Source organism: Pristiophorus japonicus, unplaced genomic scaffold, assembly GCF_044704955.1.
Source record: "Pristiophorus japonicus isolate sPriJap1 unplaced genomic scaffold, sPriJap1.hap1 HAP1_SCAFFOLD_313, whole genome shotgun sequence".
Lineage (NCBI taxonomy): Eukaryota > Metazoa > Chordata > Chondrichthyes > Pristiophoridae > Pristiophorus > Pristiophorus japonicus.
This window is the reverse complement of record NW_027252922.1, coordinates 217,138-230,840: the sequence shown is the minus strand read 5'-3', so window position 1 is coordinate 230,840 and position 13,703 is coordinate 217,138. Positions and strand designations below refer to the sequence as shown.

The window sequence follows — 13,703 nt, the reverse complement described above, 5'->3', positions numbered from 1 at the left end:
GAAAGGCCGGAGGCCCACAGCGGGTGTGTGTGAGGCGGATAATGCGGAGTGTTGTCTCTCGGGCGGGACGGGGGGGCTTGGGCCCGCACTCGGTGTGTGTGAAGCCCGCGGCCCCCCGGTGTCTATTAACCCGCTCCTCCCTCCGCCTATCTCTCAGCCGCTGCCGGCCCACCGCGCATGCTCAGCTCACGCTGCCCGGGTGATTGACGGCGGCTCCGGGCCAATTGGATGAGATGGGGCGGGGCTGGAGGACCGAGCGGATGATTGGTCCTCCAAGCAATCGGAGTGTGCGAGCGGCGGGGCTTCGACCACCATTCCCCCCTCCCCCCAGTGGGCGGGGCTGAGCCCGGATCTCCCGCACTGAGCATGCGCGGGCGGCGGTGGCGACAGTTGGTGGAGCCCGGATGATGTGGGACACGAGACGGTGGGTTGTCGGCGCGGGGCAGGAATTGGAGCCGCGAGTGGGGCTGGTGAGTGACATAAACCCCTGGTGTAGGGCCCAGGGCCCAATAACAGGCCAGAGGCTGAGCCCGGGGTTGTCCCGCCTGGCCGCGGGGACAGGGCCTCAGGCTCCCAGGGACACCTCACTAAATGCATTCTGGAAGCAGGAGAGAAATGGGAGGCATTCTAAACCAAATGGTCCAATTTAAAGGTGACCACAAATCTGTGAGGGGCAGGATCAGCTGATCAATCTGTTAAAGCATTAATAGCAGTATAGAGCACAACAACAAGCTCATTGTGGTCAACCTTTATCAGTCACTAGTTAGACCTCAGATATTGAGGGTTGGGCTCAATTCTGGGCACCACACTTTGAAAAGGACATCAATAATAACATAGAAACATAGAAAATAGGTGCAGGAGTCGGCCATTCGGCCCTTCGAGCCTGCACCGCCATTCAATAAGATCAGGGATAATCATTCACCTCAGTACCCCTTTTCTGCTTTCTCTCCATACCCCTTGATCCCTTTAGCCGTAAGGGCCACATCTATCTCCCTCTTGAATATATCTAATGAACTGGCATCAACAACTCTCTGCGACAGGGAATTCCACAGGTTAACAACTCTCTCAGTTAAGAAGTTTCTCCTCATCTCAGCCCTAAATGGCCTATCCTGTAGCCTGAGACTGTGTCCCCTGGTTCTGGACTTCCCCAACATCGGGAACATACATCCCGCATCTAACCTGTCGCGTCCCGTCAGAATCTTATATATTTCTATGAGAACCCCTCGCATCCTTCTAAACTCCAGTGTATAAAGTCCGAGTTGATCCAGTCTCTCCTCATGTGTCAATCCAGCCATCCCTGGAATCAGTCTGGTGGACCTTCGCTGTACTCCCTCAATATCAAGAATGTCCTTACTCAGATTAGGAGACCAAAACTGTACACAATATTCCAGGTGAGACCTCACCAAGGCCCTGTACAATTGCAGTAAGGCTTCCCTGCTCCTATACTCAAATCCCCAAGCTATGAAGGCCAACATGCCAACATGCCATTTGCCTTCTTTACCGCCTGCTGTAGCTGCATGCCAACTTTCAATGACTGATGAACCATGACACCCAGGTCTCGTTGCACTTCCCCTTTTCCTAATCTGCCGCAATTCAGATAATATTCTGCCTTTGTGTTTTTGCCACCAAAGTGAATACCCTCACATTTATCCACATTATACTGCATCTGCCATGCATTTGCCCACTCACCTAACCGGTCCAAATCACCCTGCAGCCTCTTGGCATCCTCCTCACAGCTCACACCACCACCCAGTTTAGTGTCATCTGAAAACATGGAGATATTACACTCAATTCCTTCATCCAAAAAATGTATGTATATTGTAAAGAGCTGGGGTCCCAGCACTGAGCCCTGCGGCACTCCACTAGTCACTGGCTCCCATTCCGAAAAGGACCCGTTTATCCCGACTCTCTGCTTCCTGTCTGCCAACCAATTCTCTATCCCCGTCAGTACATTACCCCCAATACCATGTGCTTTGATTTTGCACATCAATCTCTTATGTGGGACCTTGTCAAAGGCCTTTTAAAAGTCCAAATACATCACATCCACTGGTTCTCTCTTGTCCACTCTACTCGTTACATCCTCAAAAAATTACAGAAGATTTGTCAAGCATGATTTCCCTTTCATAAATCCATGCTGACTTGGACCGAACCTGTCACTGCTTTCCAAATGCGCTGCCATTTCATCTTTAACAATTGATTCCAACATTTTCCCCACTACTGATGTCAGTCAACCAGTCTATAATTACCTGTTTTCTCTCTCCCTCCTTTTTTAAAAAGTGGTGTTACATTAGCTACCCTCCAGTCCATAGGAACTGATCCAGAGTCGATAGACTGTTGGAAAATAATTACCAATACGTCCACTATTTCTAGGGCCACTTCCTTAAGTACTCTGGGATGCAGACAATCAGACCCCGGGGATTTATCGGCCTTCAATCCCATCAATTTCCCCAACACAATTTCCCGCCTAATAAGGATATCCTTCAGTTCCTCCTTCTCACTAGACCCTTGGTCCCCTAGTACATCCGGAAGGTTATTTTTGTCTTCCTTTGTGAAGACAGAACCAAAGTATTTGTTCAGTTGGTCTGCCATTTCTTTGTTCCCCATTATAAATTCACCTGAGTCCGACTGCAAGGGACCTACGTTTGTCTTCACTAATCTTTTTCTCTTCACATATCTATAGAAGCTTTTGCAGTCAATTTTTATGTTCCCGGCAAGCTTCCTCTCGTACTCTATTGTCCCACTCCTAATTAAACCCTTTGTCCTCCTCTGCTGAATTCTAAATTTCTCCCAGTCCTCAGGTTTGCTGCTTTTTCTGGCCAATTTATATGTCTCTTCCTTGGATCTAATACTATCCATAATTTCCCTTGTTAGCCAAGGTTGAGCCTCCTTCCCTGTTTTATTTTTACTCCAGACAGGGATGTACAACCGTTGAAGTTCATCCATGTATCTATAACTGTTTGCCATTGCCTATCCACCGTCAACCCTTTAAGTATCATTTGCCAGTCTATTCTAGCCAATTCACGCCTCATGCCGTCGAAGTTAGCTTTCCTTAAGTTCAGGACCCTAGTTTCTGAATTAACTGTGTCACTCTCCATCTTAATAAAGAATTTTACCATATTATGGTCACTCTTCCCCAAGAGGCCTCGCACAACAAGATTGCTAATTAGTCCCTTCTCATTACAAATCACCCAGTCTAGGATGGCCAGCTCTCGAGTTGGTTCCTTGACATATTGGTCAAGAAAACTATCCCTAGTACACTCCAGGAAATCCTCCTCCACCACATTGCTACCAGTTTGGTTAGCCCAATCTATATCTAAATTAAAGTCGCCCATGATAACTGCTGTATCTTAATTGCACACATCCCTTATTTCTTGTTTGATGCTGTCGCCAACCTCACTACTTATAGTTCGTGGCCTGTACACAACTCCCACCAGCGTTTTGTGCCCTTTGGTATTCCGTAGCTCCACCCATACCGATTCCACATCATCCAAGCTAATGTCCTTCCTTACTATTGCATTAATTTCCTCTTTAACCAACAACGCCACCCTGCCTCCTTTTCCTTTCTGTCTATCCTTCCTAAATGTTGAATAATCCTGGATGTTGAGTTCCCAGCCTTGGTCACCCTGGAGCCATGTCTCTGTGAAGCCAATTACATCATATCCATTAACTGCTATCTGCACAGTTAATTCGTCCACCTTATTTCGAATACTCCTCGCATTGAGGCACAGAGCCTTCAGGCTTGTCTTTTTAACACACATTGCCCCTTTAGAATTTTGCTGAATGTGACCCTTTTGTTTTTTGCCTTGGATTTCTCTGCCCTCCACTTTTACTATTCTTACTATTCTCCTTTCTATCTTTTGCCTCTGTCTCCCTTTTATTTTCCTCTGTCTCCCTGCATAGGTTCCCATCCCCCTGCCATATTAGTTTAACTCCTTCCCAACAGCACTAGCAAACACTCCCCCTAGGACATTGGTTCCGGTCCTGCCAGGTACAGACTGTCCGGTTTGTACTGGTCCCACCTCCCCCCAGAACTGGTTCCAATGTCCCAGAAATTTGAATCCCTCCCTTCACTCATCAAGCCATGTATTCATCTAAGCTATCCTGCAATTTCTACTCTGACTAGCACGTGGCACTGGTAGCAATCCTGAGATTACTACTTTTGAGGTCCTACTTTTTAATTTAGCTCCTAGCTCCCTAAATTTGTCTCGTAGGACCTCATCCCGTTTTTTACCTATATCGTTGGTACCTATATGCACCACGACAACTGGCTGTTCACCCTCCCTTTTCAGAATGTCCTGCACCCGCTCCGAGACATCCTTGACCCTTGCACCAGGGAGGCAACATACCATCCTGGAGTCTCGGTTGCGGCTGCAGAAACGCCTATCTATTCCCCTTACAATTGAATCCCCTATCACTATCGCTCTCCCACTCTTTTTCCTGCGCTCCTGTGCAACAGAGCCAGCCACAGTGCCGTGAACTTGCCTTCCCTTGATGAGTCATCCCCCTCAACAGCACCCAAAGTGGTGTATCTGTTTTGCAGGGGGATGACCGCATGGTACCCCTGCACTACCTTCCTTGCACTGCTCTTTCTGTTGGTCACCCGTTCACGAGCTGGCTGTATACCCTTTACCTGCGGTGTGACCAACTCGCTAAACGTGCTATTCACGTCATTCTCAGCATCGTGGATGCTCCAGAGTTCATCCACCCGCAGCTCCAGTGCCGCAATGCGGTCCATCAGGAGCTGCAGGCAGATGCACTTCCCGCACGAGTAGTCGTCAGGGACACCGGAAGTGTCCGAGTTCCCACATAGTACAGGAGGAGCATAACACGTGTCCGAGCTCTCCTGCCATGATTTAACCCTTAGATTAACTTAATTGAGCAACAACAATGTTAAAAGGTTACTTACTGATAAAGAAAGAAAAAGAAAAACTTCTTGCCAATCACCAGCCAATCACTTACCCCCTTGGCTGTGACATCACCTTTCGATTTCTTTCTACTTTTTTGCCTCCCTGTAGCTGCACAAGCTCCGCCTCCCCACGCACCTCCCGAGCCTCTGGCTGACGCACCACGAACTCCCGACGACTCACGGACGCTGGACCTTTTTATAGGCCTCCCCACGCACCTCCTGAGCCTCTGGCTGACGCACCACGAACTCCCGACGACTCACGGACGCTGGGCCTTTTTATAGGCCTCTCCTTGCACCTCCTGAGCCTCTGGCTGATGCACCACGAACTCCCGACGACTCACGGAGGCTGGGCCTTTTTATAGGCCTCTCCTTGCACCTCCTGAGCCTCTGGCTGATGCACCACGAACTCCCGACGACTCACGGAGGCTGGGCCTTTTTATAGGTCTCTCCACGCAATAATTTTCAAAACGATAAGTGCTTCGGAGGATGTTGCCTGGACTGGAGAATTTTAGCTATGAGGAAAGATTGGATAGGCTGGGTTTTTTTTTGGAAGGGAGGAGGTTGAGAGGGGAGACCTAATTGAGGTGTATTAAATTATGAGGGGCCTGGATAGAGTGGATAGGAAGGACCTATTCCCCTTAGCAGAGGGTCAACAAACAGGGGGCATAGATTTAAAGTGGTAGGAGGTTTAGAGGGGAAATCTCTTCACCCAGAGGGTGGTGGGGGTCTGGAACTCGCTGCCTGAAAGGGTGGTAGAGGCAGAAACCCTCATAGCATTTAAAACAAACTTGGCTATGCACTTGAAGTGCCGCGACCTACAAGGCCATGGACCAAGAGCTGAAAAGTGGGATTAGGCTGGATAGCTCTTTGTCAGCCGGCACAGACACGATGGGCTGAATGGCCTCCTTCACTACTGTAAACTTCAGTGATTCCATGGTCCTGTACTTAGTGATGACGTTTGTAAATTATGAGAAATATAGAAGATTAAAGGATGATCTAATTGAGGTGTTTAAGATTAAAGATAGGGTGGATGGAGAGAAACGATTTCCTCTGGTGAGGGAGTCTACAACAAGGGTCACAACTTTAAAATCAGAGCCAGGCCGTTCAGGGTGATGTCAGGAAGCACTTCCTTACACAAATGCTGATTGGCTGTTTCTCTTTGTTGGAGAGTCTGGAACTAGGGGTCACAGTCTCAGGATAACGGACGGCCATTTAGGACTGAGATGAGGAGAAATGTCTTCACTCAAAGGGTTGTAAATCTTTGGAATTCTCTGCCCCAAAGAGCTGTGGATGCTCAGTCGTTGAGTATATTCAGGGCTGAGATCGATAGATGTTTGTACAGTAAAGAAATCAAGGGATACGCGGATAGTGCGGGAAAGTGGAGCTGAGGTAGAAACATAGAAAGTAGGTGCAGGAGTCGCCATTCGGCCCTTTGAGTCTGCACCACCATTCAATATGATCATGGCTGATCATGCAACTTCAGTATCCCATTCCTGCTTTCTCTCCATAACCCTCAATCCCTTTAGCTGTAAGAGCCACATCTAACTCCCTTTTGAATATATCTAACGAACTGGCCTCAACAACTTTCTGTGGTGGAGAATTCCACAGGTTCACAATTCTCTGAGTGAAGAAGTTTCTCCTCATCTCGGTCCTATAGGCTTACCCCTTATCCTTAGACTGTGAACCCTGGTTCTGGACTTCCCCAACATCGGGAACATTCTTCCTGCATTTGACCTGTCCAGTCCCGTCAGAATTTTATATGTTTCTATGAGATCCCCCCTCATTCTTCGAAATTCCAGTGAATATAAGCCCAGTCAATCCAGTCTTTCTTCATATGTCAGTCCTGCCATCCCGTCAGCCATGATCTTATTGAATGGTGGAGCAGGCTCGAGGGGCTGTTTAACCCACTCCTGCTCCTATTTCTTATACTCTTAAAGCCTAGTGGAAATCCGGAACTCTGTTCCCCATAAAACGGAGGCTGGGGGCCAATTGAAAATTCCAAAACTGAGATAGATAGATTTCCTTAGGCAAGGGTATTAATGGCGATGGAACCAAGGCAGGTAGACGGAGTTAAAATACTGATCTAATTGAATGGCGGAACAGGCTCAAAGGGCTGAATGGCCTATTCCTGTTCCTATGCTCCTAATAATAGCTGTCGACACTCACTGTCGAGGTTCACACACGGACATTGGGCACATGGGGGGGGTGTGTGTGTGTGTGTTACTGTGTTTTGGGCACTGGGCGGGGTGTTGTTACCGTGTTTTGGGTAGTGGGGGGGGGGGGGAAAGGGGATTATCAATGATTGGGCTGTAGGATGGGGAAGGGGATTATCAATGACTGGGCTGTAGGGTGAGGAAGGGGATTATCAATGACTGGGCTGTAGGGTGAGGAAGGGGATTATCAATGACTGGGCTGTAGGATGGGGAAGGAGATTATCAATGATTGGGCTGTAGGGTGGGGAAGGGGATTATCAATGACTGGGCTGTAGGGTGGGGAAGGGGATTATCAATGACTGGGCTGTAGGGTGGGGAATGGGATTATCAATGACTGGGCTGTAGAGTGGGGAAGGGGATTATCAATGACTGGGCTGTAGGGTGAGGAAGGGGATTATCAATGATTGGGCTGTAGGGTGGGGAAGGGAATTATCAATGATTGGGCTGTAGGATGGGGAAGGGGATTATCAATGATTGGGCTGTAGGGTGGGGAAGGGGATTATCAATGACTCGGCTGTAGGGTGGGGAAGGAGATTATCAATGACTGGGCTGTAGGGTGGGGAAGGGGATTATCAATGACTGGGCTGTCTGGTGGGGAAGGAGAGAGAGAGGGGAACCAGTGAGTGTAGAACTGAACCCAGCCAGAGTCGGACATTAGTGAACCAGTTGGGTTTTTACGACAATCCGGCCGCTTTCATGGTCACTTTGTTCGAGTGCCGGCCCCACAATTTAGCAGATTCATTGTTCAATTTTCTAACCTGCCTCTTTGTGGGTTCTCTCTCTCACTCCCTTTTTCCTGCTTTAAATTAATTTTACAGGGTATTAGAAGGGGCGGATTTGCAGACGGGAAGCTCAGATCGCACACTGTCAAGATCTGACAGTCACTCGATTCATCGGGACCTGAATATCATCGGCCTCTCAATATGGAAGCAAAAAGCACCGTTGACGGTGGGGAGAAAGTGTACACGTGTTGTGTGTGTGGACGTGGCTTCAGCCGAATCTCTGGCCTATCAAGGCACAAGCGCAATCACACTGGGGAGAGGCCGTTCACCTGCTCAGAGTGTGGGAAGGGATTTACTCAGTCATCCGACCTTCTGAATCACCAGCGAGTTCACACTGGGGAGAGACCATTCACCTGCTCCGTGTGTGGGAAGGGATTCACTTCGTCATCTAGCCTGCTGAATCATCAGCGAGTTCACTCTGATGAGAGACCTTTTAAATGCCCGGACTGTGGGAAGAGCTATAAAAGTTCTGGGGAACTGAGCTGCCATCAACGTGTTCACAGTGGGGAGAGACCGTTCAGGTGCTCTCACTGCGGGACTGGGTTCAGTCGATCATCTGAACTCACTGTACACCAGCGTACTCACACTGGGGAGAGGCCGTTCACCTGCTCCGTGTGTGGGAAAAGATTCACTCAGTCAAGCAACCTTCTGATACACCAACGAGTTCACACTGGGGAGAGACCTTTTAAATGCCCGGACTGCAGGAAATGCTATAAAAGTTCCGGGGAACTGAGCTGCCATCAACATGTTCACAGTGGGGAGAGACCGTTCACCTGCTCAGTGTGTGGGAAAAGATTCACTCAGTCATCCGACTTTCTGAGACACCAACGAGTTCACACTGGGGAGAGGCCATTCACCTGCTCCGTGTGTGGGAAGGGATTCACTCAGTCATGCAACCTGCTGACACACCAGCGAGTTCACACTGGGGAGAGGCCGTTCACCTGCTCTGAGTGTGGGAAGGGATTTACTCGTTCATCCAGCCTGCTGGCACACCAGCGAATTCACAAGTGACTGCAGGGGATGGATTCTGCTGTTTTTGCTGCTCTTAATTACAAGCAGGACTGAACCATGTTCATTCTGACAGAGGATCGTACAGTGGGAACAGAACCTCAGCCTGGACACAATTCTTCAGGGCCACACTAAGAGGGGAAAACGGCACTTTGGTTTTCCTCGTCTCTCTGCACTGACCACAAAGTCACCGTGCGGGTTAATCTTGAGGTGTGTAAGAAATGAGTCCCAGCCGCTCTCTTCCATGGTTCAGAGCTCCTGGACACGGAACAGAAGGCTCCTTTTGAAATGAACCCCAGTACTTGTTTGCTGTTTTAAATGGCCGTATTAACCCGCGTTGCTACTTTCAGTGATTTGTGTATCTGTACCCCTCGATCCCTTTGCTCCTCTGCCCCATTTAGACTCCTATTTTCCAAATAGAATGTGGCCTCCTTATTCTTCCTACCAAAACACACCACCTCTCACTGATCTGTACTGAAATTTATTTCCCAATTGCACACGCATTCTGAAACTTATTAATGTCTTGCATTTTGTCACAGTCTTCCTCAGTATTAAATCTACTTTCCAATTTGTGTCATCTAAAAATGTGGAAATTGTACTTCTGATTCCCGAGTCCAAATCCTTTATGTAAATGGTGAACAACAATGTTCCCAGCACCGATCTCTGTGGAACGCCAGTGCCCACCTATTGCCAGAACTGTGCTCTCAGCACCGATCCCTGTGGAACACCACCTCCCACCTATTGCCAGAACAGTGGTCCCAGCACTGATCCCTGTGGGACACCACCTCCCACCTATTGCCAGAACAGTGGTCCCAACACCGATCCCTGTGGAACACCATCTCCCGCCTATTGCCAGTCTCCGAGTAGCTACTCTTAATTCCTACTCTGTTTCCTGTTTTGTAACCAGCTTGCTATCCACAACAATATGTAAGATATACAAGATGACCAAGGTCAGGCCGCGTGGAGTGAAGGGCCAGGCAGCAGAATGGATGGAAAGATGGCTGCAAAACAGAAATCATTTGTTGGAGTTGAGGGCAGTTTGTTGCCATATTTCCATCCATTCTGTTACCTGACCTTTGACTCCACTCGACCTGACCATGGTCATTTTGTAAGAGGGTACATACTGCAGACACAGTGCACCAGAGGTGGAGGGGGTGGATATTGAGTCCTGTGGCAGGGGCGCTGATTTCTCAGTCAGTTTTGTGGCAGCGCTCGTGGCGTTTTTCACCACGTTCCAATTTTTAAAATAAAAATCTTATTGCCAGTTTATTAAAGCCATTAAAAGCCTCTCTGATAGGGGTCACAATAAAATGATGCCTCATAGCTTTCCATCAGAGTTAGAATCCTAGTTAGAAAGCATTTAGTGACTGAGCCAGACTGGGCCGGGCCTAAGGTGTGAGTTAGTGATGGAAAAGTGGTGGCCAGCGTACTTGGCCCCAGGGCTGAGAACCCGGGCACTCGGGTTTCTGTGACATTGATTGATGAATTTTGTTCATTGCCCAGTCTCAGTCGCAATGGCGGGTCATCTTACTGTCCAGCGGAGGGGGGGGTCCCCAATGGAGGGCTCTCTACGCAGGGGTCCTTCCCTGCACCATTGGGGATCTGGGGTGGAGAGTGTTGCACGGAGCAGTCATGTGCAACAGTTTTTATTATTATTAATAACTTTTATTTATAGGGCGGCTTTAACATAGTAAAACGGCCCAAGGTGCTTCACAGCAGTGTAACAAGACACAACAGATACATTTGACACTGAGCCATAAAAGAAATTAAGGCAGATGACCAAAAGCTTGGTTAAAGAGATAGGTGTTAAGGAGCATCTTAAAGGAGGAAAGAAAGGTAGAGAGGCGGAGAGGTTTAGGGAGGGAGTTCCAGAGCTTAGGGCCCAAACAGCTGAAGGCACGGCCATCAATGGTTGAGCAGTTACAATGAGGGATGTTCAAGAGGACAGAATTTGAGGAGTGCAGAGGTCTTGTGGGGTTGTGAGGCTGAAAAAGACAGGGAGGGGCAAGGCCATGGAGCGATTTGTAAACAAGGATGAGAATTTTGAATCGAGGCCTTGTTTAACTGGGAGCCAATGTAGGTCAGAAAGCACAGGGGTGATGGGTGATCGTGACTTGATGCGAGTTAGGACATGGGCTGCTGAGTTTTGGATGACCTCAGGTTTACGTAGTGTAGAATGTGGGAGGCCAGCCAGGAGTGAGTTGGAGTAGTCAAATCTAGAGGTAACAAAGGCAAGAATGAGGGTTTCAGCAGCAAGAGAGCCGTTCTTAACACCCTTCCAGATTCCAAGGCTGGGTTTGTTTTTTGCAGCCTAGAGGAGTCCATGGCCCATGTATATATTCAATGTGAGAGGTTGCAGTCCCTGTATAGTTACCTGAAGGGTGTGCTCCTCAATTTTTGGTTCCCCTCCCTCCTCCCCTGAAGGTGCTGACTCTGGCTAGTTTCAGTCCTACACTCACTGGTTCCCCTCCCCTGAAGGTGCTGAGTCTGGCTGGGTTCAGTTCCACACTCACTGGTTCCCCACTTTTTGCGAAGTGCTCCTGGCACTTTATTAAACACACATACAGTAGAAGCACATTAATGTGATGGGAGATCACTGACACACAAGCAGCCAGCGCTGTGGAGCCTCCTGAGAATCCGGTCCCTTTACAGCCAGTATTTACAGGAGCTGGGACACGGAAAGATTCCCATTAAAATCACTGATACATTTGTTAACTAAAAATAGTAATTTCTCCTCCATTTACAGACGCTCCCTGACCAGTCCCCATTTCTCCTCCATTTACAGACGCTCCCTGACTCGATGGGGATTTCCCGGCATTTGCTGGTTGTCTCGGGGTTTGTGTCTGAAACTGGCGGGTAGTTGTGGGGAGGCGGATAATGCGGAGTTTGTCTCGGGCCTGGGCCCGCACTCGGTGTGTGGAGACCCCCCCCCAGGGGTTCGGAAGAGTGGGGCGGGGCCAGAGCTAGTCGTCAGATGGTCCTCCAACCAATCAGTGTGAGGGGCAGGGCTTGTGCCACTCAGTGGGCGGGGCTGAGCCCGGATCTCCCTCATTGGCTGAAACACTGCATCATTTTTAAAGTTGATTTATCTTGAGAAAACGGGATCTTTCTGTTGTGGCTTTAAACAGATGAAATGCTGTGGTGCGGAGCAAACATTCCAACATTTGTTTGTGAAATGTATTCATTCAGGACAGACAGCAGGGTTTCAGGAAATGCGGGGGATGTTGTGTAGATGGATTGTCAAAAGGTGTTTGATAAGGTGCCGGACAGGAGGCTTGTTGATCAAATTAAGGCTCAGATTATTAAAGGGAGTGGGGCAGCTGGATAGGAAGTTGGATTTAGGGCAGAAAACAGAGTAGCGGTTAATGGAGGTTCTTCATAGAAACATAGAAAGTAGGTGCAGGAGTAGGCCATTCAGCCCTTTGAGCCTGCACCACCATTCAATATGATCATGGCTGATGATGCAACTTCAGTACCCCATTCCTGCTTTCTCTCCATATCCCTCCATCCCTTTAGCTGTAAGGGCCACATCTAACTCCCTTTTTAATGTATCTAATGAATTGGTCTCAACAACTTTCTGTGGTAGAGAATTCCACAGGTTCACAATTCTCAGTGAAGAAGTTTCTCCTCATCTCGGTGCTAAATGGCTTACCCCTTATCCTTAGACTGTGAACCCTGGTTCTGGACTTCCCCAACATCGGGAACATTCTTCCTGCATCGAACCTGTCCAATCCTGTCAGAATTGGAGGGCGTAAACAGTGGAGTCTTCCAGGGTCAGTGTTGGGACCATTACTCTGCTCGATGTAGAGAAATGATCTGGGCTTAGGTGTATGGGGCATATGATCAAAATCTCCAGTTAATGCCAAAAAGGACCCATGGCCAACTGAAGCGGACTTTAAGTGCCTTCATTGTCAATACACAGGTTAGTAATTGGAGCGGGTAAATGTGAAATGAAATTTAATGCAGAGAAATGTGCTGCGATAGATTTTGGGAGGAAGAAAAAGAGAGGAAATGTACATTAAATGGTAAAACTTTCAATGGAGTAGAGGAGCAGAGAGATTTAGGATTGTAAGATTCTACTAATTCCTTGTCTTATTAAGGATCGAGAGTCTAGTGTTAGAACACAAGAAATAGGAGCAGGAGTAGGCCATCTGGCCCCTCGAGTCCGCTCTGCCATTCAATAAGATCATGGCTGATCTGATCCTGGCCTCAACTCCACTCCACTTCCCTGCCTGCTCCCCATAACCCTTCACTCCCTTATCTTTCAAAACTCTGTCTATCTCCACCTTAAATATATTCAATTATTATTAGCAACTTTAACATAAGAAATATAATTTGAGCAGATCCTCTGTGCTCTACCACATCAGAGTAAAGATGCAAGTCCTGCGTGTCCACAGTAACTGACACCAGGTCAGCCCGCTGGATGCCCTGAGCTTGATCTCCGGTGTCTCCAGTCCCGACTGCCCCCTTACATCAGTCTCCCCTCACTCTTATACCCTGCACTGATCCACCTCTGGCACCGGACTCTTCTTTGCCTTCCCAGCTGGGTTTTGGCAGGAAGCGAGGAAAAGACAGCTGGAACTTCTCTCATTTGTGATTTACAAGGTCACTTTCCCTGGTTCCCAGCAGTTACTTTTCTTCAGTAATTTTCTCAATATCCCTAAACTCCCCTGCCTGCTGTTAGTTGTTATTTCTTATAGTTCCACAATTATAGGTATCAACATCACACATTATAATCGAATCTATTGTGTTACTCACTCTGGTTTGAGCTTACATTGTGGTTACTGACAGACA

The 13,703-nt window shown here is 48.3% G+C and overlaps 1 protein-coding gene across 1 annotated transcript; it reads left to right on the top strand.

The window, feature by feature from the left end:
- Positions 1 to 341: 341 nt before the first annotated feature.
- LOC139249443 (zinc finger protein 774-like) lies at positions 342 to 9,507 on the top strand. Its single transcript, XM_070872409.1, has 2 exons — positions 342 to 470; positions 7,938 to 9,507. Exon 2 carries the CDS (start codon positions 8,043 to 8,045, stop codon positions 8,910 to 8,912), a length of 870 nt encoding a protein of 289 aa, XP_070728510.1. The 5' UTR covers positions 342 to 470; positions 7,938 to 8,042; the 3' UTR covers positions 8,913 to 9,507.
- Positions 9,508 to 13,703: the final 4,196 nt, after the last annotated feature.